This window comes from Gordionus sp. m RMFG-2023, chromosome 3 (assembly GCF_954871325.1).
Source record: "Gordionus sp. m RMFG-2023 chromosome 3, tfGorSpeb1-WG-v2, whole genome shotgun sequence".
Lineage (NCBI taxonomy): Eukaryota > Metazoa > Nematomorpha > Gordioida > Chordodea > Parachordodidae > Gordionus > Gordionus sp. m RMFG-2023.
Window position 1 is genome coordinate 9,947,389 of NC_088777.1, and position 18,857 is coordinate 9,966,245.

Here is an 18,857-nt window from a genome sequence, read left to right on the forward strand (position 1 = left end):
TTATATCATACTTCCCCTTTCCCTTCCGCCTTCCGGAACGACCACCTACACCACCCCCGTGACCTTGACCTATATATATTTTTTTAACTTCGGACCTCTCGTTGACCTCTTGCCCCTGTCACTTTCGCCCCGCTTCCGTTCCTCTGCGTATCTGATCTTCATGTCTTACACCAACCTTACCATCCTGAAAACGGACCCGACTTAACTTTTTTCCCACCTTTTCCATCACAACTCCGGCTCGCCATTTCTCCTTTTCACCATATACCCTCGCCCACACCGACTGTCCCACCATAAACTTTGCTAGTCCCTCCTCCTCCCGTTCTCTCCTCGGACCCTCAGACTCTGGCCTCAGAGCATCTAACCCAATCCTCGTTCTGCGCCCTAAAAACTTCTCTGCTGGAGACAAATCCTCTCCCCTCCTACTATTATTATAATACATCACCGACGTCCATACTTCTCCCTTCCCATACTTTGCCTTTCGTAACCAATCTTTCACCAACCCCACCATCAGCTCTGCCTGCCCATTGGAGCTTGGGTGGTATGGAGGAGATAAAATATGCCGTATCCTATTTTCTTTGCAAAATTTCGCAAACTCTGCACTACTAAACGCTGGTCCACCGTCGGACACGATTGATTTAGCCACTCCAAACTTTGCCCACAAATTCTTCAATTTTCTGACCACTACTTGCGTTGTCAACCCTCTTACAACTTCAAACTCCACCCATTTAGAAAATGCATCAACCACTAGAAAATAATCCTTTTTTTCGTACTCGAAGAAATCGACATGAACCCTCTCCCACGGCTCCGCTGTTTTCGGCCAAGTCCCTTCTCTATCTCTTGCTGGCATCCTGGCCCAAGTATTGCATACTACACATTGTCTTGCTAGTTCCTCAATCTCCACATTCATCCTCGGCCACCATACATATTCTCGTCCCCATTGTTTCATACGCTCCATTCCCTGATGACCTGCATGCAACATTGTTAAAACCATTCCTCTCAACTTCCCAGGTATCACTGCCCTATTTCCCCGGACTACACATTCGTCCATCACCGTCAATTCTCCTCCAACATTTTTATAAGCTCTATCTCCTTCTTTCCACGGCTTCCGGCCCATTATACATTCTTTTATTCGACTCAAATCCCTATCTTTTTGCGTCTCTTTCCGAATCTCCTCCCACGTTACCGGACCTCCCTTCAACATTCTCGATACCACCATGACCATCGCTACCTCCTTCTTACACATCTCCTCTGTATTACCTTCTTCCACATCCTCCCCTGCTCCGCATCTCGACATTATGTCCGGCAAATAATTTTCTCGGCCTCTACGATATCTCATCTCCATGTCAAAACTACCCACCATCAATAACCACCTCTGCAACCTCGGCGACATCATCAACTCCTTGTTATCCTTCCGGAATAAATGAATCAACGGCTTATGATCCGTATAGACTACAAAACGACGCCCAATCAAATACTCCCGACACTTTGTCAATCCGAAAATTACAGCTAATGCTTCTTGCTCAATTACCGAATATCTCGTCTCCGCGGCCCTAAAAATTCTAGAAAAAAATAACACCGGTCTCTCCAGCTCTTCTATACGATGCAATAACGCTCCTCCTACTCCCCTTTGAGACGCATCTACCGCCAATATCACTTCCAGTTCATTATTAAAACACACTAAGACGGGCTCTTTTCCAATCCGGCACTTCAACTCCTCAAACGCCTCCTCCTGTTCATCTCCCCAATCAAATCTCTCTCCCTTTTTCAACAACTGGTACAAAGGTGCCGCTATCTCCGCAAAATTCTCTACAAACCTGTGATAATAGTTAACCATTCCCAGAAAAGACTGTATTTCCGACTTGCATTTCGGCCTCAACATGTTTGCAATACCCACCATATTCTTATCCAAAGGTCTAACCTCTACTCCATTAATCCGATGACCCAAATAAACAACCTCCATTACTCCAAACACACTTTTCTCTCTACTAGCACGCAATCCCTTCTCCTTGATTCTCCAAAATACCTCCTCCAGCCTCCTATTATGCTCCTCCTGCGTAATACCTGTTATCAAGACATCGTCCATATAATAAAACACTCCCTCCAAACCCTGAAAAACGGCCGCCATTGTCCTCTGAAATATGGGTGCCGAAACACTCAACCCAAACGGCAATCTCTTAAACGCAAATAGTCCCTTGGGCGTAGTTATGGTCAGCAACTTCTGCATCTCCTTCCTTACCTTCAACTGCAAATACGCATTAGAAAAATCCACCTTCGAAAAATATAAACTCCCCTTCAAATTCGCCAATATCTCCTCTATCCTCGGTAACGGATATTTTACTTCCACTACCCACGGATTCAATGTTACTCGGAAATCTGCACATAATCTCAACTTCCCATTAGCCTTTTTCACCGGTACTAAAGGTGTCGCCCACTCGCTATATTCGACCGGACATACAATATCTTCCTTTACCCATCTATCCAACTCTTGCTCTACCTCTCGCCTCCATTCAAAAGGTACACGACGTACAGCACAATACTTCGGCACACTTCCCTCCTTCATCCGAATCTCCACCTCATAACCCTTCAAACAACCCAACTCTTCCTCAAATATTTCTCCATACCTCTCCACTAACTTCTCCACCTCCTTTTGGACCTCCTTTATTCCCTCTCCACACCCCCACAAATTTTTCGCAACTCCTTGTTCTACAAAATTCTCTCCCTTCTTCTCACTAACCAGCGGCCTCAATACTCCATATCTACTGTCTTGGACATTTCCTATTTCTCCATCTACATAAATCGGACCTCTCCCCAACATATATTCTCTCGCATTCTCTTCGCTTTCCCCCCAAAACATGGATCTTCCATCGTCTACTTCAATATTATCTAGGCCCTCCATCCATTCCAAATTCCCTCTCGACATTCTCTTCTCTTCATTCACTCGGACCATATTTATCAAGTCTTCCCGAATATCTTCTTCGATCGCCACAAATACTCCCCATCGGGCAAATACTCCCCAGAATCCATACCTCGGCCCTACATTTGTAATCCAATCCCATCCCATCACCGGCTCAACGTCTCGGTTAATTATCCATAAGTCCAACATTTTACATCCTTCTCTTCCTACCTCCCCAATATGCACTCTTCCCATCATCTCCATCTCCGATCCATCAAACTGACTTACTTGCATAACGTCTCTAATTATATTACTACCCGGCCAAAGTCTTCTAAAATCCTCATATCCCATCACCGAAATAGCTGCTCCGGTATCAAATAACATAGATACCATCTTCCCGTTGATATCGAACCATACCCTTGGACTCGGCAGATACATTAACTCCCTTTGAACCTCCTGCTGCAACATTTTAACTCTCAACTCTTTCTTGCCTCCTCCTAACGCCACGGTCATTATTTTACTCTCCTTCCCATCATATAGTCAATCTTTATTACAATCTCTGGCCCAATGTCCCCTTTCTCGGCACTTGAAACACGTCATCTCCTCTCCAATATCCTTTCCTTCTTTTCCAACTATCTCCGTCATACTCCTCATATTCACGACCCCCGACGACTCTCCTCTCTGTGGAAAACCTGCCCTTGTTTCCACCTTTCCCACTCGGCAATCCTTTAACACATGTCCAAATCTTCCACAACCCGTGCAACGTATTCTCTCTGCTCTGCCCGGACAATATGTCGAAATATGTCCCATCTCCCCACACGCAAAACATTTGACATCTCTACAATTCACCGCAATATGACCCATCTCCCCACATTTATAACATCTACCATTCCGACCTCTCTGTCCCCCACTGTTGAACGGCCTTGGCATATCTTGACGTCCACGGTATACATCCAAATGTCTGTCATCTATCCTCTCGTTCTTTAACCGGTCAATTTCTTCATTATTGACCCAACCCTTCATTATTTCTTGAACCGGTAACCACGTCACTCTCCCCAACCTATCATCCTCTCCATTATGCCCCTCTACCAACAACGATTGCCCACGAATCCTAATACTCCTTTCTCTTCGCATTCTCCTTCCAAAATATAAACTACACAACCATATCATCAACACTACCCCCACTCCCAATACATTATATTGCAACTCCACATATTTTGTAATTTTAAAACCCTTCATTAAAATATTTAAGTATTTAAATTTTTCCTAATTTATTTCTCTAACAACACTAAATTTTATAAAATATTCACAAAAAATTAATAATTAATTTCACCAAAAATATCTTAACTACTTGTAATGTCAGACAATAAGATAAAATCAATAAGGTAAAAACTCCAATAATACACATATACATTTATCAATTTCAAAAAAAAATCAATACCTTCCGCTAATCTTTAATCTCTTACGTGTATTGACGTCTTTTGAAAAAAAAAATCGGCAGCACTTTCGTGTAACTTGCTTTCTAATAAACTTTTTTGGAATTTCTTCTAATAGATTTATATAGACAAAAATTTGGGCAGCACTTCCGTGTACTCTACTTTTTCAGTAAATTTTCGATTTTCGTCTAATAGATTTATATAACCAAAAATTTGGGCAGCACTTCCGTGTACTCTACTTTTTTAGTAAATTTTCGATTTTCGTCTAATAGATTTATATCGGCAAAAATTTGGGCAGCACTTCCGTGTACTTTACGTCTTTTGAAAATTTTCACTCCACAGTCACCTCTTTTGACGGTACTTGTTCTTGACGGTCTTTCAACCCAAACGGTCCCTTATTACACACGGTACTTGTCCTTGACGGTACTTGTTCTTGACGGTACTTGCTCTTGACGGTACTTGCTCTTGACGGTACTTGTTCTTGACGGTTCTTCAAATTGACGATCTTATCCACCACAACGCTCCACAAAAATGTTTTTCCAAAAATAATTTATAAAAATAATTGTTTTTACTTTATTTTTTTGGTCACGGCACCAACTATCACGTTGTGCCGTATAAGTCCGAATAGAAAGCAAAACTCCGAGTATAATAATTTTATTGAATTTCCCACACAAAAAAAATGAATAATTTTATTTCAAAATTTACTATTACAACCAAAAAAAATATATTAAAAACAAAAATAAAATAGTTAATAATAATTTTTATAATATTTCGCTTCCCTTTTATAGGGAAGCGCATAAAATACAATCTCATTATGATTTAACAAAACTTAATTTCGATATCTAAAAATAAAATAAAACAAAATATTAAAATACGGTCTAATAATGAACCTGCACAATTTATTTATTAATGTTCACGCAATAAATATCATCAAATATGTCAATCATTTATGACACTAGGTTATCATAATGTTTTCGGGTTCGCAATCTTGAGAATTTGTGTATTTATATAAAATGTTAATATCACAACAAATTATTATAGAAGTCCATATTTATTCATAAAAATATCTAAAGAAGATAAACTATTTAGTAATATAAAACAGTTATCAAATACAATAATAATTATCAGAAACTATCCAGCTTCCATATATACTTCACCCCAAAAGACACACAAAGCAAGCTTCATTGTTCTTCACCAAAACCCCATGTGTTGTTTCTTTCCAACTCCATCTCCTAGGAAAAATTAATTCTCATGTCAGAAAATAACTGACATTTAGTATTTTATATTAAATTTATTTCTTCTTTTTTTCAACGGCTACAACAATTATGAGGATTTATAAAAAGAAATAAAACTAAAAGGTTAATTTAAAATAATATAAAATTCTAACTTAAATTACGCCGAAAGATAAAACGCAAAATAAAAATTCATATCTAAGGCGAATTAAAAAAATGAAAACAAAAACAATAGAAATAAATAAAAAATAATGACAAAAAAGGGGGTGATGTATATTGTTGTAGTATTGTCCAAAATTGAAATTAACAAAACATTTCTTCTTACAATGTCTTATTACCAGAGTTGTTAAAAGATTGAATCAAAAGATCGACGATCCTGGATTCGATCGCAAATTTGTCAATTTTACGAGATTTATGATTCTGACTTAAATTGAGGATCGAGATCATTTTGTTTAAAATTCGATCCCGATCTTTATAAAAATTAATTTTTTATTTAAAAAGCAATAAATAAAATAAAAATTTTGAAAATTAAATTAAAATATAATTTTTTTAAAAAAATATCTATCTTCATATTTTATCAACTTTCATTATCAACTTCCATTCCATCATTTATTTTATAGATATATTTATTCATTTCCTAAATTTTACGAGATTTAGAGCTCTTACAAGTTATTTAATATAAATTTATAATAATATATTAATATTTATTTTAATAGGTAAATGTAAATGTCCATTATAGATTTAGAAGATTCTATTGCTTCTACTATTGATGTAACAGTAGATATAAGTGAGAATGAGAATCTTTTACCATTTTTGAAATTACGTAAATATTTTACTTTATATGAAATGGATGAAAGCAACTCTTATAATATGATCAGCACCAAATGCCGTCTCTGTAAGAAGATAATATCATCTTCCAAAATATCATCCTCGAACTTAAAGAGACATTTACAAGTAATTCTTTTAAATTTTTTTTATTTGATAATCTTAATGTCAACATTTTTAAATTTAATTTATTACATTCCTGAGTTGTGCAGGTCCTACAGAATTGGAATCTAGATACAGATTCTTTATAAAAAAAATTAATTATTAGATACAGTATAATTAATAAAATATTTGATGAAGAGTTAATCTTGGTTTTGTTATTTATATATAATAATTAGGCATTTATTTTTTAATATTACTATTATATTAGTTTAATTTTCAAAAGAAGAGTATTTATAATTAATGGAAGTGTAATAACTAATAATTAAGCCTTTATAATGTATTTTGACTTTCTTTAATATAATTAAAACATCCAGTTCAATGTTATTTGAATTGAACTTAGCAATGTTTCACCAAAATAAAAATAAATATCTATTCTATTATTTCTTTATTATAATATGTTAAATCTAATCAATTAGTATTATAGTTTCAGTTTGAGCTTGATTATATAATCCTCTTGACAACATTTTTAGGGCTTTTTTTAATAATATAGTTTGAATTGAAAGTATTTTTTGTATTATTTGACTCAATCCATAAGTTCTTAAATGCCAAAAAGCCTCATTATATTCATAATAGGAAAATACTTTATCAAAATCTTTGGCCGATATCATCTTGGGCAACTTTTATTAATGATAGACAATATTGTAAACTTAAATTTTTAAGATCCCCCTTTTAACTACTAATAAAACATACTTTAATATGTTTAACAAATTTGTTGAACCCTTAATCCATAGTTCTTAAATGCCAAAAAGGCTCATTATATTCATATATAGGAAAATATTTTATCAAAATCTTTAGCCCATATCATCTTGGGCAACTTTTAATAATGATAGACAAAGACAATATTGTAAACTTAAAATTTAAAATAACCTATATAAACCTTTTTTAACCATATATAAATTTAATAATATACTTTAATATGTTTAACAAAATTTGTGTTAAACCCTTTATCATTTTTTTGTTTATATAGGTTTTACATTTAGCCTGTAGATTGTTTTTTTAACTTTAAATTTCCATATAAAATTTTAAAAATGAAATTGGATTCAGGAGAAGTTTTTTACATCTTTTATAAAGAAAAAGCACAATTTAAAAATGAGATTACCAAACACATCAACAAATTCTCTACACAAAAAAATATATCACTGCAAAACCAATGTGGTTCTGGTTGCAAATCCAGACAATCTAAATTAAATTTTAACAATCTAAACATTCCAGCTGTATCGCAAAAAACAGCAGACAAGGTTATCATGGATTTTATTATTGACACCTTCCAACCACTGTCTCTGGTTGATGATCCTTCATTTGAAAAAATGATTAAAATTTTTTCTCCTGCGACAAAAATTATTTATCGCCAAACACTGGGCAACAGGATATCTACTTCCTTCTCTTATATGACGACAAATCTTATAAGAGATTTGTCTGAAGTTTTTTATGTATGCACCATTGCTGATTGTTGGAGGGGTCATCGAAGGTATATTATATTTATATAAATTTTATAATGTTTATTTAATTAGGGCTTTTATTGGACTTACTGCACATTGGCTGGATCCGTTAACCCTCAAGAGAAGGTCAGCCGCTTTGGCACTGAGGAAGATAATTGGGAGGCAAACATATGATGTTTTGGCCAACGAAATCACGGGTATCCACAAGTTCTATAAAATTCATAAAAAGGTGGTGAAGATGGTGACTGACAATGGAACCAACTTTGTCAAGGCATTTAAGTAATATTTATATTTAGCAAAAAATATTTAAATAAATTAATTTTTTATAAAGTTTTTGGAGAAAATGAAGAAGATATTAGTGAGGATATGGAATTTATAAATTTGGATGACATATTATCCGTTGATGACCCAATTATTCCTACTATCAGCCTACCAAAACATCAACTTTGTTGCCATAATCTTAACCTTATTGCAACAACAGATTCGGAGATGGCAGATAGTGATCTCAAGATGGAATTCTTATTACCAATCCATGAAATTAATAGATAAGATGCTTTCTGAAAAGTTTTCAGAAGTAGAACAAGTATGTGATCAAATTGAATTTGCAATGTTTAGGCAAGAGAAATGTTTTTTTGTTAAAGAGTATGCAACAGTAATACAATGATATTCTCTAAATAAATTTAAATTTTATAGGTTATTGAACCTTTGGCGATCTCGTTAAAAATCTTGGAACGGGAGGATAATATGGAGCAGGGATATCTAACTCCCTTTCTATCGATATTAATAGATAAATTAACAAAATTTAGCTGCCTCCGGTATTGTCAAACCCTTGTAGATACTGTTCTTAGAGGTATTGATAAAAGGTAATATTTTTTTATACAATTATTTTATATTATCAGATATCTGCAAAATATATTAAAAAATTGCAAAGATCTTTAGTAAAATATTTTTAACAGGCCAGTTCTACTAAACCTCTGATATCTAGTAAAATATTAATGGGCCTTTGAAGACATTAAAAATTTATTAGATTATTTGAATTTTAAGTTAATATTTTGAGTAATATTCGTTGTATATAAATTACAATGTTAATTTCTTTGTATATTAAGTATTGTTTGCATTTAATCAATATTTATGATATGACCCAAATATAAATAAATACCATACAGATGATGTGCCAGACTTGACTGTAAAATTTGGTTAAGTTTTGCAGATACTTGATTTGATTTATATGAATAAAATGAACACTTATTTAATAATAAATTTATTATCATTTCATAATATAGATTTCCTTCACTGTATGAAGACAGTAACATTTTGGCAGCCATGATTCACCCTAAATTTAAACTTAATTGGCCTTATATTAATCTGCCACAAAATATGATGGTAAAAGAAAGATTAGTTGCCCATTTGGAAAATATGCAGGAACAACCATATGCGGATACCTCAAATGAATGTATGGATGACATTGATGCTTTTTTTTGGAAAAATACTGTACAAAATGCTTGTTCCGTTAAATAAAATTTTTATTCAAATGATGATTCCATGAATATTTTTAATACTTATATTAATTTAAAAAAAGTATTTATTGAATATAATACACCTTTGCCTTGTTTAGTAAAGCTAAACATGTTTTAAATGAAAGACGCGAATGTTTAAATGATGATAATTTAGAAAAAATTTTATTATTAAAAGCTAATTTTAATTATAAATAATTATATTATAATTGTTATATTTATTATTCAATTACAATACATTTCTACCATATTTAATTTATTTTTATATTGGTTAATTTTGCATCGGTTATATTATATTATTATTCAAATAAATTTATAACATATATTAGTTAATTTTACATCGGTCAGAAATTTCCTTCAGAAATTTAAATAGAAAAAAAGGTCGATCCTGGATTTCGATCCTCTTTTTTTGAAAAGATCGTGATCGGGATTCGATCGTTTTAAAAAGATCGGTTAACAAGCCTGCTTATTACAATAGTAAATACTTGTGATTGTGGATATAATAAAATTATACAATCAAAGAATTACAAAAGTGATTTTGAACTTGGTTAGTATAGAACAAAATATTAAGCTGGATTAATTTTATTTTCAAGTAATAAATGATTGTATATTTTTAATTAAGATTGCAAAATAGTTAAAATAATATTAAATCAATTAAGCTTCAATTTTTAATGTTTAATTGTTATTTAGAATGAGTGATATTGATATTTCATTTTTAACACTGAATTTTCAAAATAATTTATTATTATATGTATTAATCAACTAATTAAAATAGCACAAAATTTATATAGACTTATTAATTCATAACTAATACTAATCCATATATAATACATAATAGAACTCTAAAATAAAATCGTTCAAGGGACTATCGCAATTTATTTTCATTCAGGGGGCTATCAGGGAGCTATATAAAATTTCATTCAGACTAATCAAATTTTTTGGAGGACTCGAGCTTCTCCGCTCTCCTTCTAGTGATGCTGTTTTGAATGTAAAACGATAAAATATATATTTTGTAACGTTTTACTATAGTTCTTGTTTCTTTTATAAAATGTCGACTTAATAAAATCTTGGAATTTGAAAAATACAATTTAAGAAGTATGTATTTGAAGTATGTATCTTATAATTATAATAAGTAGTTTCAACTAATGTTGTTAAAAAGCACAATTTAATCGATTTTTGGAAATGGTCTGATTAAGCTTTAGCCCAAAATAATATTGTGTAGGCCACAAGATTGACAAGTAGAAGCCCAAACCTTTATGTCATCTATTAGTAAAATTATCAGGCTTAAATAATATTATTCTGGTTATAATCTTATTCAAGTCGTTTTTAAAAATTGACCCGAATCTGGCTTTTTAAAAACACTAGTTTCAACAAACTGACATAAGGTGTCATTCAGTTTATTTTCGTTTACCTGTTTAAAGTGTTAAATGCAAAACACAACTGAAAAAGTCCAATTATTATTTAAGAATTTTCCTAGAGAATTTAGTCGAAAGGATATAAAAGAATTTATTTCAAATTTCGGAGGCTTTGACATAAAATGTTATACCAATAAACGGTACCTAAAAGAAAAACACTATGCCATGGCTTCTTATTCAAATAATGAAATAGCTGAAGCAGTCATTAAAAAATTGCACCAGAAACTTATTATCAATTCTCGGCTTAGTATAAGATTCTATAATTTAAAATCTACATCGAAATCATGTGAATTCAAAATAAAAAATAAGTCAAATTCTAATGGCAATGATTTTTGTAGTGTTGACCATTTAGCTAAATTATGCCTAATATTAAATAAAATTTTTATTCCTTGTTATGAAAATAGTAATTTTTATTCATATCCTCCTATAGATCAAGAAATATTATCCAAAATTAATAGTATATTATATTCAAATCCTCAATTTTATATTGAAGTTTGTAATTTAATGAACAAAATGAATTTGCCATGTCCTTTTCTACCTGATATTTCTAAAGTTAATACTATGATTATAATAATTATTATAATTTTATATAAAGGAATTTGAACATCCCAGTTCCTCAAACTTTCCTATACAAGAAGAAAAGTTAGAATCTGATAGTGAAAAAGAATTTGAACTTGAAGATGACAATTTAAATACAATCTTAAAAGAATTAGATGATGAAGTTATGGTAAAATTACGGCAAGATTCTATGAATCAAAGATTAAAAAAAATAAATAAGTCAAAATATATCAAATGCACCTCAAATAAAATAAATATAGAAGATTTAACTAATAACAATAGTATTAAAAATACAGAATTTATTGCTCAAGTTAGTAGAAAAATTAATATTGTTCCTGTAAAAGCTGAAAGCCTAAACCTCTGTTCTAATAAAGAGTCATGTGTTACAAAGCAAGAAGAGCTAATAGAAAGTGAAATAATTCCAAATAATGAACATTTAGAAAATGAAATAATCTCTGCAAATGATATTAACACATTTAAATTCAAATTTTTTTGAGTGTTGTTTATATTATTTTAATCAGTCTCCTTCATTGTTGAATTAATTAGACTAAAAGATACTTAAATAGATAGCCTAAAAACCTGATTATAATTGTAAACTTAGCCAAGCCTATGGCAATTCAACCCTCACCTTAAATTTTTATTTATCATGTTCCTCTCCCCTATAATTGTATCTTATTTTTGCCCCCTCTACTTCTAATCTAAAATATTTGTTCCCTTCCCATGAGACTTTTACCTCCTAAAAGATTTATTACACAGCAATATACATTTAATTTAATTTATATAAAGAGTAACTTATTTACAATAATAATAGTGGTATATAAATTAAATTTAAAAAAATAGTTATAGTTAGATATTACATAAAAACACTAAAACATTTTTTGTATATTAATCAGTATCAATGATACTTTTGAAATTTTAATATATAAGCTTTGTCCTGATCAATTTTGTGTATCAAATCTTTTTTTCATTAATTTTTTTATTACAAATATAGAAATATAAAAAAATTATTTATTTTAACATAAAATTATCAAAATCGGAGAAATATAACATTACTAAAATGAAAAAATATTTAAATTGTTTATTTGATTAAATTGCTTTGATTTTATTTTACAAATTCAAATTTTTTACTCATGTGAAATTAAAGGAAGACATGCCTTTGATAAGTTAGCAAATGAATTGAAAAGATTATATTTGTTTTCAAAATAAAATATCCCTGACAATAACATGCATAGAATCTAATTGAATTTAGACCTAAATATATTTTTTATTCCATTAGATTTTAATGCTTCAAACCATTTGGTAAGTTTAAAGAAGGAAAAAAAGTATTGGCAAAATGAAAAAATGGCATCATGTCAGAAAAAATATAGAAGCATTGAATAGTTGGCGACCAACATTTAATATGTATTAATTTATTTATCAATTTTGCCAATCATTAAACAGAAACTCAACAATTAAAAATTGGCATCATTGTAACAAAATGGAGTAAAAAGCAACTGTAATAAAATTTATTATATTAATCTGAAAAACTTAGATTGCAAAACAGGGGTGTAACTAGACCTGTGCACCGACGAAAATTAAGTTTTTAATTAAATTACTAGATCTTGAAGATTAGTATCACATTCTATCGTATCCTGATCTGTTAAATATTTAACTAGCAAGATTTTTAAACTTTCAGACGCATTTATCCATTCTAGTATATTTAATATCGATCTAAAATAATCTTCAAAGTAACTACTGGAAACGTTCTTCCACCTAATTTCTAATTTGTCTAGTAATAGATTAAAAATTAATCTCATATTTTTTTTTAAGAATCATGTATAGACATGTCATCTCCTTCATAAGAAAACTGTTTTTGAACTTTCAGTCTACGAACTTGTTATTGAAGAAAAGCATTTCATTTCACAAAAACGATTGTAGTAAAAAAAAAAAATTATTCATGCTTGTGTATATGGCTATTGTGATATGGAATCCACGGCCAATTTTAATTATGCTAAGGTTCAATTTTTAATTTTAAAAGTCACATTTGAAGGAAAATATATATACAAGCATGTATATCCACAATTTTGCCGAGAATTTTTGTATAGAAGTTTTAATTGTGGATTTTCTGAAATTTATATATAGTTAAAATGATGATTTGTAAGCGGGGTGCAGGTAAATACTTTTGATATTTTCTGATTATAAATAATTATTTCAGCCAAAAGTAACATTTGCAAAAATAAAAGTATATTTATATATGATGTTTTTTAAATTATATACTAAATAGACACATAATATTTATTTACAGATGGCGATATTATGAATAACACCCAAGGTTTAAAATAATTATAACAGGGAATTGTAAGTAAATTGCCATTAAAAATTATTTCATTAAATTTAATTTATTCTTAAAGATTTGTTACAAAATGAAAACATAGTCTGTTTAATATAATTATTAGGCTACATAAGTATAGTAGACTATTTCATCCAAAGTATATTAATCTATTTTTAAACTTCATTATATAAGAATTTTACAAAACACTATATTTATTATAAGGTTCAGATTATAATATCGTAATAGGTAAAGGTTTTTTTTAAATTGTAACATAGGTAAAAATTAAATGCAATAGATACGGGATCTGAAAGCCTTGATCTCATGCTTAACATAGGTATAAATATTTAAGAAATTGATGCACATTGAATAATCTTTATATAATAATTTTTATATAAGAACAAAATATTAGACCCAGGATAGGTAATATATAGTGTTTTTTTTCTTATATGAAAATTATATTCTCAAAAACCTAACTGGACCTTTCAAAATTTTAAAAGAAAGAGAAGCTCAATTTTTTAAAAAATAAATGTTTAGCATTCTTTATGGTGGATTTTATTTATTGTAAAATTTATAAAAAAGCTCTAAAAAAATGAGTAAATCCATGTTTTATTGACTCTCTCAAATAATAAAGGAAAAAAATGCGCGGTTAAATAACAATTAAAATTAGCTTCAAAATGCTCAAATAAAAAGTTCAAATAAAAACATCCTATTATTATAAAGATTTACCAATTTTGAATGAAACGCAAATATGATAAGTTGTTGAAAAATAAACATATATATAATATTACTATAATATCAAATTGAAATAAAAAAATATATAAAATTCCAACTACTTATTCTAATGCCCTTTTCAAATTTTATCAGTTCTTTTTCTAAATTCTTACTATCCTGTGTCTGACTTTATATTAGCTTTCCTTTTCTAACTGATTATTTCTTAAAATTTTTTAAATTCCTTATGTGGATTGATATAAAATTTCCAGTAATCATATATTATAATGTACATTCATTTTTATATAGTTTATAGGAAAAGAAATTTCAATCGCTCGGGTAGATTCATTTTAAATCTATAACTATTAGGGGAGACCGGGGAAAATGCGAGCCCTGCAATGCAAACGTCAATACAAATAATAACCACTTGACAGTATTGACTAAATAATTTCTCATTTTATTCCAATTATTTACTTTTATGTTATAGATAAAAATAATTTTTTAAAAAATTATACTTTCTTAAAAGTATATTAATTGTTCCTAGAAAAAAAAATTGGCAAAGGATGAGCTACACCCGGGGAAAGGTAAGCTTTTCCATGTGGTGCTTTTGAGCTGCAAAATATTAAATATATAAAAATGATATATATCTAATTTATTGATAAAATATCCATAAATAGAAAACAATGTTAAAAAACTAATGAAATTTATTGACAATTTAAACATATGTCTTGATGTAGACTTTAAAATCATGTTGACCTAAGTTTGTTTTCTCCAAAATGACTAGCAAGGACGAACTTATTAAATATATTAATGATTCCATCATTTGTTAGTTATTTATTTCTAGTATAATTTCTTACCATATTCAAATTTCAATAAGTAAAAAATAAATAATAAAAATAATGCTCAAAAAACTCATATAAACATCTGGCAATTAGCCCGAAACCCCCCAAAACTTGAAATTTAATTTTATGATAATTTAAACACATGTTTTGTTTAATTAAAGAATAATTTTATATAAATATAAGGTTTCATTTTTATATAAGATAATTATAATTTTTTATATTTGATAAATTTCACCCTTTTTATAAAGTTACTTTTGAGGTTATAAATCATATATTGCGTTGTTAAAATTTATATGTGATCCGATATTTAAAAACATAGCCATGTATGTATAATGAAGTTTACATACTTGCTAAAAAATTAACCATTAGAGTTGAGTACTCTAGATGAAAACCCCAAGGCTCGCAAGAACTTCGAGCTTATAAGGCCCCCGTTCTCCCCTAGAGTACATAGATTAGATAATAAATATTTTTAAATTTATTAGGTAACGAGACGCAAAAGGAAACGCGACTAAGTATGATAGTTTCCCCATAAAATATAAATAATTAGTTTGGGCTGGGAGAGTGGTCTCTACCTTCGGTAAATTTACTATTTTTAACCCCTCTCCAAAGGAATATATTAATTATCAGCAATCATTTATTTACAATTTTTAAAATAATTACCATAAAATGAAAAGTGTAATTATAATTTTACTATTATTTTAAAAGTAGTTCATATCCAGGCTGGGCAATATCATATCATTATACACAAAAAAAAATTGACCGAGATTGTAAACTTTTACCCTATTATTTATTGTAATTTCCTTATATATTTCTCTTTATTTAAAAAATTAATAATTTGCTTATTATAGATTTGTTTTTCTTATTTTTTTCCTAATTTTAAAATTGATTTCCCTTTTCCTTTGCTAATTTATTCCTTTTTCGTAAAAAAAAAAAATATTATTATTTCTGTTTCACATCATCAGAATTTTAGATCTGAATGATTGTATTAGGTGTTTATAAAATATAAATGTAACCTCCCTCCTCTTTACTAAAAAAGCTAATAGACTAAGAAGATGTATCAATTTTTAAATAAATTCAAATTTCTCATATATCTAGTCAATACTATTTTTCTAAAAAAAAGCGTAATCCCAAACTAAGCTAATTATTTCTATTTGAATAAAATTCAAAATGATTATGTGGGAGCTTTGAATATACCGTAACAAAATGTGGTATTCATAGGGATTCGGTATATCCCTCAATTTTAAATGTGAAAAATCGTAATTGATGGAATATATTCCAGCAGGTGTTATAGTATATACCAACATTATGAATTTCATACAATTTTGCGATGAACTTCTGTATATTTTTTGATATATCGTTTTTAGTATCGTAGTTCCTTTTTTTTCTTCAAACAAATACTGTTATTTTCAATGGTAAATCAATATAAATTAATAGCTGTTCAAAAGTTAAGGGCGAATTTGTCTAGAAATCAGCGATCACTCCATGCACACTGAAATACATTTCAGTAAGAATTTTAATTCGAGAAACGCCCTCTCTAAATATCCTGATGGATTTATTTACCGCAAATATTTGATATACTATAATCGCAATGTATTAATTAATATATAGAATCTATAAATGGGACCTTAAAAATATATTTAGGTATAATCATGCTTAGATCATAAATCAAAATAAATAATTTTTATAAACTTAAAAGTAATTTTAAACTAATATAAAATAAACCTATTTGACATATATTTATAATTTATATACATCATGTTATTTTAATAAAATCAATCATAAATCTACATTCTAACGTTATAATAGTAATGGAAACATCTTAATATCCTAACAAATTAAATATAATTTTAGAAGACAAGGTATTCAATGTAACAAGTAATAATTATTATGTTATAAAAAAATTATGAAAATTTCTTATTATCATTTTAGTCTACGAGAATATCAAAATTATAAGCTATAACAGTAAAAAAAACTACTAAATATTTGAAAATTAGAATTTAAAAATAAAATATTTTAATAGATAAAGAATATATGATACAGCATAACGGTATATCAATACAATAATTCTATTTGTATCTTCGCTGCGTTTCCTTATGACGACACATACGCCGACACCTTTTCTCACCTATACTACATTTTATCACGATATTACATAGACATCGTCACACTGCACCTCATAACACCACGCATACTAATGAGACATCAATTTGTTTCCTCAAATGTCTCTTTAACAAATAATTTGTTTAGTTTAGTTTTGACAAGCAATTAAAATTTTGCGATTATTTAGGAAAACTAAAAAAACTTGCAAGGAATAGGCAGTGGTGATGCAAAATAATTACATAATATTCTTCGCAGAATTATAAATTTTTCGCAAAATAAACCTATCATTTTATTTTACAATTTTTTATTATAATGCAAATAAGATTGTGCAATTTTAATTACTTGCCATAGGTTTAGGCTTCGATCAAATGATGGCTTATTTATAATCCGTGAAATTGAAGATCTGCAGAAGTCAAATTTTTTGTGGGAATATATTTTGGCACTGTATAGTTTATTTATTTTAAAAGGATTTTAAAATTTATTATTTTATGGACCAGCCATGATTTTAATTTTTTTCAAAAATTTCAAATAGTTTTGTAACCTTTTCGGAAATTGAATGAGCAGTTTAGAAGAATTTTTAATGATTTTATTATTTACTTTTTCACCGGATTAATATGATTTATTATTTTAATACATCGGATAGAAGGCCCAACTTGAGCATTCTTTTTGCAAACATAACTTAAAAAAAAATCTTCCCTTCTTAGACAAACAAATTTGAATAAATAAATCCTTATTTAAATAAAAATAATCAACTTTTGAAATAGATTAAATTTAGTAACCAATCGTGATTATATATAGAGAAGGTGTCGGATGATAAAATGTCGACATGACAAAGAGTCAGATGATTAAGTGGCACCTACTCATAATTATTTTGTGAAAATAAAGAATAAAACGAGGCACTGAACAACTTAATTTGTAAAAGTGCTGATAAATTATGTGTGGCAGAAATTATGTCTTAATAAATTAAAACATACCTCAATTGTCATCTGTGATAAATAAGTAACTAATGAATAATTCTAAATCCTAGTCGCCGACTGTTTGTAATGTTAATTTTAGTATTTTGAAGCATATTGATAACAGACAGATTCTTTACCCCCTTCCTCCCCCCCCCACCTTCTAGGTATACCTATGTTTTCCTGGTTATCCATAATGAATACATGATTAGTGGGAATTCAATTAACCATTTAATTTGTTGTTGATTTTGACTTAGAAGCTTGCTCATTAATTATCTATAAAGATGACCTATTTTGATTTTATTAGGCAAAATGGCTATAGGTGAAATGCACTCCAATTAAAGTTTATCCAGAAACCTTGGCTGATATAATTTGTAATTTTTTTCTCGCATATTTATTAAAAACGGCTAGTCAAAACTGAAATAAAGTCATTTCCTTATTTATATTGGATCCTCTAATTTTAAGAACC

At 29.4% G+C, this 18,857-nt stretch overlaps 1 protein-coding gene across 1 annotated transcript; it reads right to left on the reverse strand.

Moving 5' to 3' along the window:
• Positions 1-3,433: 3,433 nt before the first annotated feature.
• LOC135926704 (DNA-binding protein HEXBP-like) lies at positions 3,434-4,027 on the reverse strand. The gene has a single exon (XM_065462635.1). The coding sequence runs from the start codon at positions 4,025-4,027 to the stop codon at positions 3,434-3,436; it is 594 nt and encodes a 197-aa protein (XP_065318707.1).
• Positions 4,028-18,857: the final 14,830 nt, after the last annotated feature.

Coding starts and splice junctions, on each gene's coding strand:
- LOC135926704 (XM_065462635.1), bottom strand. CDS start 4,027: ATGCGAAGAGAAAGGAGTATTAGGATTCGTGGGCAATCGTTGTTGGTA.